The 12265-nt window shown below is 35.7% G+C and overlaps 1 protein-coding gene across 1 annotated transcript in view; it reads right to left on the reverse strand.

Annotated features, from left to right (window-relative positions):
* The window catches only part of LOC139473392 (polypeptide N-acetylgalactosaminyltransferase 16-like), a 116490-nt gene that overhangs the window by 22971 nt on the left and 81254 nt on the right, over positions 1-12265 (reverse strand). The window contains exon 6 of the mRNA XM_071255955.1: positions 12045-12154. Within this exon, the coding sequence (XP_071112056.1) occupies positions 12045-12154 (110 nt within the window). The remainder of the gene's footprint in view (positions 1-12044; positions 12155-12265) is intronic.

Here is a 12265-nt window from a genome sequence, read left to right on the forward strand (position 1 = left end):
ACTTAAACTTTTAGGGTGGGTGTTTTGTACGGCCTATATCTTTTTAACTATGCACCCTAGCTTCACCAAACTTTCTACACACATTTACCACAATGAGTACTTGTGCCTTTTGCCAGTTTGAAGATTCTGAATTTTTTAATTTTTGCCGTTTCCATGGAATCATGGTGAAACATAAATTTTGGGTAGAGTTTTTGTACGATCAATGTTTACAATATTATGTATCCTAGCTTCAGCAAACTTGCTACATTAACCACTATGATTGTTTTTTATCTTTTATAAGATTCTGAAAGTTTTCTCTTTTGCTGTTTTCATGGAAATATGATGGAATTTAGAAATTTTTATGACTGGTTCTGTATAGCTAATGTATTTTCCAAAATTGTTTCCACACATGTAGATCATCATAAGTATCTGGGCTTTGTGTTAGTTTGAATTTATGAATTCTTTACCATATCTGTTAAGGCTAGATGGAAATTATTAATTTATTGATTTTCTTATATGATATTGTTCCATTTTTTATGTGTTTTCATATCAACAATTTTTGGTCCTTTTAATAATTATTCTTATGTAACTCCTCAATCAAATTTTTATTCAAAGGTGTTCATGGTGATCAACTTCCTCGTAGTGAACACTGGTAACATGGGAGATTGGGGGGGTCAATTGTCACTGGAACTCAATCTTAGTTTTTAAAACATTCTAGTTAAATCAGTTAGAAATATGTAATATTTCATTAATTAACAAACTATTTACTATTTGTTGTTGACCAATGGGGATAACGGGGGTATGTGAGCTTTGCTCACTTCTTTCTTCTTATACCTGGCTTCATTTGTATAGATGGACAGACAGACAGACAGACAGGTTTCACAACGTTTAAGGTACAATTAAGCATGCTTATTCTATGATGATTTCAAAGAGCATCATGCAACTCTTGCTCTAAAGTTGTTTGATTAAGGTTACAACATTTAAGGTCTCAGCAATGTATCAAAATATCTTAAGGTAGACATGTGGAGGATATTTCTAAATTTGACACATCAGCAACAAATATTATGCCTGATGCACTTCCCTAATTTGACTTGTACCATATGTTTGATGTTATTTCAGGTGAACAGTTGACTTGCCTTTTCATGTGTTTGTGATGAGTGCTACCAGTTTCAGGATATGCTCACCTTTTTGTAAAAAACCTGGTATTATCAATATTTGATAGTAATTCATAAACACGTATTCATGAAAGTCGGAATCGTACAATGGACTCTGCTTTTATCAGATATTTCATATTATTATGGAAATAGTTTTTGTCACTATTATTTACAATGATTTGCAAAGGTTACAACAGTGGACCAAAAACAATTTATCTTAAAGAAGGTATACAGGTCATTAATTTAAAACCACCAGCACTACGTATCCACAGAGCTGCCAAAGAGAACAGTCACCTCTTTCTGTAAGTACATTAAATACAAGACCAGGTGGTGAGGTAGCTAAGTGGTTGCAGGCCTGGGTGTGAACCCCTTCATGGGGGTCCCCTAGCTGCCATGATACTGCAGGAAAATACATGAGTATAAAACCCAACTCACTCACTCACTCTGGACAGTATTCGTGCAAATACCCAAAGCAAAATTACTAAATATTATACTACACAAAAGATCACCCAATTCTCTCATATTACTATAGTTAGTCTATCATGGCTTAACTATACTACATGTAATATGAAAGAATCGAGTAGTCCTTCATTTCTTGTAAGTGGTATAAATATTATTCCTAGTTTCAGTTTACCAGATCTACATTTTGTATCTAGACATATTATATCCTTCCTGTCAATGCCTAATCATCGAGAAAAGCAACCCTCAAAAATATGAAAATTTGATTAACAAGGACATTGCAATGCACAGACAATTTCTCATCTCCTGAAAGGTCGACAGACTAACCTAAACTTTGATGGAACCGCTTTCTCAAAAATAAATTGATTTAAAAACACCAAAAGTAATAATATTTCTACAAATATTCTGATATTTTCCCATCTGTCATATTTTTATATATATTTTTCATATTCATTGTCAAGCTGCTGTGAAGAGCCTGAAATATTTTCATAAAAATTACAATATTTTACCCCCTTCTCTCTGTCACCAGGCTGGTAGGACAAACAATCACAGTAAAATTACCAGAATAAATGAGAAATTTAAGATTTTCCTTAAAAATAATGGAAAATGCCTTACCATGACAAATTTAATCTGTCACAAAAAAACAAGAACAAATTTGTCAAATTTGCCTCAAAACATACCATGCAAAGTGCCCTCTCATCACTTAGGCTGTTGTCAAACAAGTCAATCACAGACCTTTTCAATTTAAAGCCATTTCGTTAGACAAGTCATTTTTTCCCAGGTTTAAGGCTGAAGACCCTGCTATGAAGAATTCTGCACCATTTGGTCAGGTCAGTTTGATTCATCTTCAGCGTTTGTTGCTGTGAAACAATTCACAATATTGGACAATTGCTATGGCAACTATCAGTCAACTATCAAAAAATGAAAACTAGAAAAGAGTTGGAACTCTTTTAAACAATTTAATGGTCAGTAATGACCCAGATTGCATTGTATTTTCATCTAATTTCAAGACAAAACATGCAACAAGTCGATGCTGTAATACTTTAACATTAACCCTGCTTGAAAGTGTAATTTTGAAACAAAATACCCTCACAATAGTTTTTGATACAATCTCAATTGTGACAGAATAGGAAGTTGGATGCTGAAACTAGTCAGAATCTGCATGCAAAGTTATCATTAATTCCAGAAATCTCTTCGTGTTTAGCTCGATAATGTCTAGTTCTTTATAAGCGTCATATTAAACCCAATATCTGAGGATGCTCAGCAAGGAAGACTGATAATTTGAATGAATTTTTATATTAGATATTCTACCATGAATTTTGAAAAAACTCGATTTTGATTGGTTAATCAGAGGTATCAAATTAAAGTAAATCCCCTCCAACTGAAACAGCCAATTTGACGGCTGCATCACCGCGGAAGCTAATATGTTTAGAATAGTACTTCTTTTACAGTCATTGTCAGTAGGCATATTTAAATATTTAAAAGTACAAATATAGGCTACAAAATGCAAAGTTGCAGTTACTACAATATTTAAAGAATGTGTGTCAACATATATTGTGCAGAAAACATGATAGAAATCTACAAAGAGAATGTTTTTCAAGTTTTGAGGACAACAGAGAGCTTTCTATTTGGCACTTTCTATAATCGCAGTTAGGGAATAGTTTCACTTAACTGTTACGTCATATCTTTTGCGTCACAATGAGCGATATCATAGTGACGTGCAGTGTAGAAGCAGGGTTTTGCAAAGCTTGCTTAGGTTTCTTTAGGGGTGTCCACCTTATGTCAGTTTACTCAGTTACCATCCCACATGCTTTCAGTGCCTTGATAAGTTTGAACAAACTGCTGGAGCATTAAGCATAGCACAGCATATTTTGTTTAAAGGCTGTTGTTGGTGATTCCTTAAATTCTGTTCTACAACAAACTCAAAACACTGGACTCAACCCATGGCACTTCACTTAATATATTTGCCAACAGCAAAGACTTTGTGTTTAATTTGGTCATGGGATTCTGTATCAAGATTAGATAGATGGGTAGTTACAGCTACAAAACCAGATATTCTTGTATCTAAAACTATCAGCCTGAATTATTTTTTGACATAAACACCTTGCAACGGTCTGCATTTTTTTTCATGAATATTCGCAGACAACTTATTTTTTTCAATAATATTCCAGGACCCTCCTACACCCAATCTCTCAGAATATGAAATGGTTGGTCCCTAATCAGTATCAGTGTGGGACCTGGCTGATGGCCATTGTGTCGTCACCCCATCATGCCATGCATCACTCTGGCCATCAACTTCTAGTTACTGTTGTTTTATTGTAGAAACTCTTTACTGGTCACGGTAGTAAATAGAAGACACAACAAGAGTCATCAGAAAGATGACATATCCCCCCCGGCCGGCAGCTGTCTCTCAAGTTACCACAAGTAAATGTGCAATTCTGTATGTAATGAGTCAAGAGTTGAATGTTCTTGAAGAAGCATACATTGTGTACCCACAAAAGATCCACCATGGTCACATCCATATGAAATGGAAAGTAAAACATGTGTGATTCTGTGGGTTTTTTTATGCAAACCGAATGATGCTTGTGCAAAGTTTTGAGGAGAACTATCACACAGTTTCTCAGTTCTGTTCAAGAAATGAACCCCATCCTAAATTGAACCTAATTCGAATTTGCTTCCGAGGAGACTGAAAACAGAAAAAAAATTAAATCCTAAAATAGCAAAGGTCACCAGTTCAGCATGTAGTTTAAACCTATGAAAAGTGACATGGAGAAATATTCAACAGTTTTTGAGTTCTGCTTCGGAAACTAACATCACTCACATAGTGAGCCTATGTCCAACATGTTTACATGAAAATTCACAGAACCTAAGTCCATCATGTTGCAATGGAAACGTAAAAAATAAAAGTTCCTAAAATTTCTAAATAGCAAAAGGCACCTGTTCAGCATGTACCTGACAGACCTGCAAAGTTTCATGTTTATGAGTTATGCTCCGGAAACGAACCCTACCCTACCCTCACAGAACCTTAGTCGATATTGTTGCCATCGAAACATAAAAAAATCAAAATTTCTTAAATTTCTAAATAGCAAAAGGCACAACTTCACCACTTAAGTGATATAAATGCAAAGTTTCATGAAAAAATATTTAACGGTTTATGAGTTATTCTCCGGAAACGAACCCTACCCTCACAGAACCTAAGTCAATCTTGTTGCCATGGAAACATAAAAAATAAAAATTTCTAAAATTTCCAAATAGCAAAAGGCACAACTTCACCACTTAAGTGATATAAATGCAAAGTTTGATGAAGAAATATTTAACAGTTTACGAGTTCTGCTCCGGAAACAATTCAGACAGACGGACTGACGAACATGCCCATAGCTTTATATGCCGGGGGATAACAAAACCAACATCCTTCACCCATTTATCCTACGTGGTGACAATGTCCCTAATTCCCATCAACCACATTAATCTTACACATAAAATCTAAGAGTATATGTAACGGGCAAATGACAAAATGAATACTATTAAATCCCTGACAACAAACTCAGATATGCAAGTAATACTCTCCAAAGCCCTGCCTGAAAATATCCTGATCCCCTTCCTTCCTGTGCAAACTCCACTCTGTCATGTCATATCACATGTTCTGGAGATCTGTTTGTCAGAACATCAACAAAATAATGACAGACAATATTTACAGCAATGACACTGAGAAGAAAATATCAGAGAAAAATCCATAATCCAGTCACCATGTCCGTCGGACCCTTGTTTGATGCATGCTTGTCTACTATATTGATCAATATGGCCTCAACAAGTACATGTGCTTGTTTCATATCATATCACTTTACCCAAGGTGGAACTGTTTAAGTAATTTATAATGTGAATCATTTGTTCTAATTATGAGGACTGAAATATGAGAACTTGTCATCTGTGTTTGTTGTTCTATTTTGTAGAAGTGCAAATAGACAGTTGAATAATCCATCAAAGTTAGAAGAGTATTATGACATCCATGCAATATCCACAATGACATTCATCATTAAGCCAATGTTTAACCAAATAATGTGTTTCGATCTTTTGACAAAATTAATCCCATTTCTCACGTAGAACACTCAATAATTACATGTTTAAGTGCATAATGAACAAGGCTAAAATAAACATTCATCATTCCTGAGCACATACAGTTGACTTTATCACTGTCGGGATGCATAGCTATCATGATTATTATGCTTTAAATACAACAAAAGAATATTGTCCTCATAACTTCCTGAAGTAATTCATATTCTTGATAAGTTGATTACTTTGTATATTAGCTGGTATGAATTAATCACTTAATTGGATAAGCATTGTGCATCCTGTTCTAAAATATAATGTACAATTTATTATCTTATTTTTTAAATTAAATCTTTTTTCCAAATAATGCATTGTTCTGATACCAGATTTTGTTTCATCTTTGGTTGTGCACTACTCCTAGTGCACACATGCAATCAGTTTACCTAAAACCAGATTCCTTAGTAAAGGATAAAACCACTTAGTCCTATGGCTTCTCCGAATTGGACTTTTGACATTAACAAGACAGGGTCAAATAGACATCCCTGCCAACTCCCAATTTTCTGAAACCACTTGTGTTACAAGCTTGGACAATACACAGTCTAACCAATCAGTCCAGTCTGAGGTCATGTCAATGTCTGGCCAACTGCAAGCAATCTAAAGGTCCCCCAATGTCTTGACCACTCAACCAAACAGACTGCCCCATCATGCTGTTTAGCTCTTTCGTCCAACAAGTTAATAATACAAATCATGATCGTGCCATACAACAGCAGGAAAATGCTCCACCTTTGACCTTCCACAGGACCTAATTAGCCTGAAGTTAATTAGACGTTCGTTTATCTCAGGAAGTGGATTCTTCCAGCCTTCTTCCCCATAATCTGCCATCCACCATCTTAGATCCCTAACAAGCTGGAAATGTCTTGTAGGGAGTGATATGTATGAATATTTCATCCACCATTGGCAAATTTAGCTAATTCTCTCTCAGCTTTCCAGCTGCAAATAATTTGGAGCATGTTTTGGCTCAACAATCTGTCATGCATATTTCATATTGTCAATTCATCTCTCCGATAAATGAGCTCAGGAACATAGGTCAAGATATCTCATGATAAGGTCAAAATAAATAAATATTCAGTTGCAAATAAAGCCAGTAATTTAAACTGATAACCAACAGGTGCCACAAGCATATCAATACACAACCCTTCACAGTAGGTTTTATCAAATATAGGGACATCCATGCTATCCTTGGGACATGTAAATCATATGTATGTTAGTGACAAGTAAGAATTAATGTTGCTTGAACTTTAAAACTAACAATCCATATGCTTCCATGCTGCTAGTGCAAAATGGCAACATTTAAATTTGGTGTTATGTGTGTAAAATGTAGAAACTTAATCTTCATTTTGACTGCTTCTAGAGCAAAAATGTCACCATTAAAACTCCAATATGTGTTTAATATGCCTGTCAAGGTCATTTTGCAATCAATATTTGATGAATCAATATTTGAAATGAATTATGGGAAATACTTGTACCTGCGACCTAGGCAAATCGCTACTTCTGACAGAAGCCGATGCTTCTTGCCTGTTTCCCCTTGCTGCCTTCCCCATGAGACAAGCCTACACTTGTTAAACAAGATGTATTGCCTTCATAATTAACAGAAAAATGCCCTCAAATGTTAATTGCATATGTCATGTAAAAATAATATGAAGTTACTTCCTAGTGCAAACTATTTAATGTTTACTGTAGCATGCATTTTGTGATCAAAGTGATGGATTTTTACAGAGACTGCGTGAAATAATCTTCTCATGATTTACAAGGCAAGAAGTTATATACTTCAAACGCCTTTTTCAGTAAATCACAAATTCAATATAAATCAAATGATTTGCAGCGAAAAGAAGCTCTCATGCATGTGTTATTTGATTATATATGTAATGCAATATTAAGCTAAAAGAGTCTTCAGATTTTATCTGCAACAAATTAATGCTGTTTTACATGTCATTGCACACTGAATTTCTTTCAAGTTTTGCCAATTTTAAAATGAACTTGCAAAGTGAGAAACACTTCAATCTTGCTGGGATGCCTCTAAAATGGTAGCAGAATTTATATTGTCCTTTATGCATTAAAAAGTAAATAGTTTTACTCTTACAGTATAGCAAAAAAATATGCAATCAATTTGCCAAAGGAAAAAATATTATCTCTATGAATCTGGTGTGTGAGGCTAATTGACTTATAAATAATCAAGAATCCAGCAGCATCTGGGGAAAGGATGTGTAAATATATTTTGATTTGTTTTTCATTCTTTATTTTCAATAAATGTTGATTGGATTATCATTGTGGTGTCATTATTGGAGGGAACATGGATTGGTGCCAAATCACACAAGCTTCATCTGTCCAGCAGCTTCAGAGGAGGTGATGGGTAATGTATTTGAAAATACTTTTGCTGTCAGTTCTTACTTTACACACATGTATTTTATATTAAGCATATAGGCAAAGTTTGTCATTTTATGAGTGAGTGAGTGAGTGAGTGAGTGAGTGAGTTGGGTTTAACGCCGCTTTTAACAGTATTCCCGTTATATCACGGCGTGTCAGCTTAATGTGGGAGGAAAGCCCAAAGTGATGCAGGCCTCAGATGTTTACCACTTCAGTGAAACCCACGAACACAGGCATGGTGCTGACAAACTTAGAAACATATTCAGGGTGAACCGGGATTCAAACCCACAATCATAGGTTTCTGGTGTGCCCAAGCGAATCGCTTGTGATTTTATGAAGAGGTCATGAACATAGTCATGAATATATGAATGATGAATACTCTGTTCTGTGAGTATGTACTATAAATACAAAACTCAAATTGCCTCAATATATTGCAAACAAAAACATATCTTTCATCTTATTACTAGCTATATTCCTGATGGTTGAGATTTGAACACAATGCTGGTAGCTATTGTTCAGCTTCTGAACAATTAAGACAATGTACCTGTTAGAGTAGATAAACATCTTAGTTTGTCCTAAATTCACGAATTTGCAAGGAATATATATCTCAGTTATGTATACAATGCACCCAGGTATAAAATAACTACACTTATCAGATTTATCTGATGATGGGGGGGCACAGGGTTCCCCAGTCATCTAAGGCGCTGCAATTCGCTGTGCAGAGTTGCGCCCCTTGGGCACACCAGAAACCTATGATTGTGGGTTTGCCCCGATTATGTTTCTAGGTGTTGTCAGCACCATACCCATGCTCGTGGGTTTCACTGAAGTGGTAAACATCTGAGACCAGCATCACTTATGGCTTTCCTCCCACATTAAGCTAACAGGCCAAGATATAACTGTAATACTGTTAAAATCGGCGTTAAACCCAACTCACTCACTCACTATCTGATGATGTGACCACTTCTGAGTTGTCAAGAAGAATGCCTTCTTGAGTCAGAAACAAGAATCTCAACACGAATATTATGCATTTGGTACCTGCAACAGATCAACCCAACCATAAAAACTGAAAGAAAGAAATAAAATCTGAAAAGCTCTATTATATTTTACACAGCCAACTTCAAACTTTTATATTCACTACAAAACATAATGAATGCAATACTGTAAGACTGACAAACCTGGCTTCATAAACACATAAACAAGATATACCATATTCGACGTAATAAGCGCTCCTTTCTAATAAGCGCCCGCGGCGATATTTGCTAATATATTGGCTAGTGAACAATCCCAATTAGCACGCCTTCCGGTTGATCAATGTACACAAGACTTATTTATTCACATATTATACACACTTGTGTGTTATATGCACCTTTAATTATGGGCAATTAAATTCTGGAAAAATATATCTGTCGTATATAAAAATTTCAGGCAGTCAGCATAAACCATGAAATTTATCTTTCAACTGGTTTTTTTCCACCAAAATGATATTCTAATAAGAACTTTCTAATTTTGAGAGCGTCCTGGGCACTTATTAGGTGCAACAACAACTAATACCTTTCACAAAAAAATTTGTAACAGACAAAAAGGTCTGTGTAACTGTGGCCTATAGCCAAGTCCATTAAGACATTTGTCTGTCTCTTGACACACAGAGCCATTGTCATACCACATTTGTCTGTCTCTTGACACACAGAGCCATTGTCATACCACATTTGTCTGTCTCTTGACACACAAAGTCATTGTCATACCACATTTGTCTGTCTCTTGACACGCAGAGCCATTGTCATACCACATTTGTCTGTCTCTTGACACGCAGAGCCATTGTCATACCACATTTGTCTGTCTCTTGATACACAGAGCCATTGTCATACCACATTTGTCTGTCTCTTGACACGCAGAGCCATTGTCATACCACATTTGTCTGTCTCTTGATACACAGAGCCATTGTCATACCACATTTGTATTTCATGTCAGGAAATGCTCATGGAAGTATAATGACGCTATAACAACACACCAAATGTCTTGTGTCCCACCCTAATCTACAACCCTCTCAGAATTTAAAGAAAGCTGATGATGATAATGATGGCCAGTTTCTGGAGCCTCAATTCCTACCTAATTCCTCCTTTAAACATTGGTGCTGATGATTATGATGATGAAAATAATATTGCAAAGAGAACCAGATATCTTAATGTTTTTAAGCTTTGATTTTCAGGAGGCAACAAAAAGAGGTTGTGACAGTTACATCTGATTCCTGATTCCGAGTGTCTCATTCCGAGTGTACAGTGAATTGAGCAGAAGTCAAGACAGACATGCAAATCAAATATTTCTTCTCATTCTCAGCAAATTATAAAGCAGCATGGAGAGGAAGCCATGTTCAATCAGAAACTTGACACTAATAAGAGAACGCAAAAGGGATCTGCAGGAATTCCAAATCACTCTCATAGCTGTCTGTTGCAGCAGGAAATTGGTAATTCTGTAAGATGAGTTCATTTTAGAATAAAGGTCAGACAAGCTTACTTTACATTAAAAAAAACATATTATTTCTCTAAAAATAATATGCTACTGTGTTAATATTCTTGGCTTTTTATTGTCTAAATAATAAATAAGTTGTCAAAATTTTTGAGAAAACTAGTGAATCTTTTTTATAAAAGACCCTGGCTTTCACCCCTAAAAGAATGGTTTAAACTGATTTGATTGAGAAAACACCTTTTCTGTCACTGTTAGAAATGCTGCCAATGCCTGTGGAAGTAACACAATGAAAAATGAGTCATATGGCCATTACTCACAACAATTTAGTGATGATTTTTATTTGTATAAAAAATCAACATGTTGAAAGTTTTTTAAATGTTTTGATATCTGACTTGTATGGAAATCATTAGCATGATATTGATTTTGACACTGATGGGACGGGATATGCCTCTTTATTTAAACATTCATTTTGGAATTTTCACATTTTGAATAAAAGTTTGTAATCTGGCCCGTTTGAATATCACTTCTTCAAACATAAACATCACAAATATGACAGATTTGGGCTGAATATATTGATCAGAGTAACATCAGGCAACACAAAGTTCCTTTAGTAAAAACTCACATGATATTATGTCTGAATGATATTGATACATTGTCGGTTGGGAGGGATTGTGTGTTCAATATTATGATTCATTGAGAGTCCTTGCAAGAACATCTTTGAAACTTTCTAGCCTAAGTCAATACTTGGCTAGCTGACCCGTTATGAGGGAGAGCTAGCAGATAATGTATTTCACGCAAGATTAGTGTTGATCTAATGCTGAGACAGTTTATCCCGAAGCCCTGATTGTCATTGATGCAGGGTTTTTTTTAATAAAAGAGACAACCAAAGAATCAGTATATTTGTACTGGAACCTGATTGAGGTCAAAGTTCTCATGTCAAAGGGGACTTGTCTCATACAAGTTACAATGTCAGAGAGTGTGATTAAAGACACTGTGTGATGTTGTTTGTCTGCTAACCTAAATGTTTTGGTGTTTTCCAAAACTATGAGATAATGATTTCTTTAATCACAAAGACGTCTCAGTTTCACACAAGTCACAATATTGCAGTGCCTTGACCTACAGAGGAAAAAGGTTCTAGAAGTTCCTCGTTAAGAGATAGTTGACAATATGAAGAGTTGGACAGACACATGTGGTTTATTAATGCAGTTAATCTACTTTATGTGTGCATGGTGTTATAAGTGATGTGAGTGAGTGAGTGAGTGAGTGAGTGAGTGAGTGAGAGTGAGTGAGTGAGTGTCGATTTTTGCCACATTAAACAATATTACAGTGCAGTTGCAGTGTCATGAAGTGTCAGGAAGTGTCAGGAAGTGTCAGACAGTATCATGCAGACTGGGTAGGAGCCACAACCTTATGCTCTTTTAAATTGTTCTCATAAATAATAATCAAAAAATTGGAGAATATAAGATATTATAAGAATATGTCAACAAATTCTGTCAAGAATGTGACCCTGGTGCTGACCTTGGTGGTATCCTGCTGGACTGCCTGGAGAAGGGGAGGTAACCAGTTGACGTTGCACTCACAATGAGAGTCAAGGAACACCAACACGTGGCCAACAGCCTGGGACGCTCCTGAAACAGAAGCAGTCAATGTGTTAAACTGCCTGGGACGCTCCAGAAACAGAAGCAGTCAATGTGTTAAACTGCCTGGGACGCTCCTGAAACAGAAGCAGTCAATGTGTT

Source organism: Haliotis cracherodii, unplaced genomic scaffold, assembly GCF_022045235.1.
Source record: "Haliotis cracherodii isolate W230 unplaced genomic scaffold, xgHalCrac1.p SCAF_28, whole genome shotgun sequence".
In the NCBI taxonomy this organism is placed as follows: Eukaryota; Metazoa; Mollusca; class Gastropoda; order Lepetellida; family Haliotidae; genus Haliotis; species Haliotis cracherodii.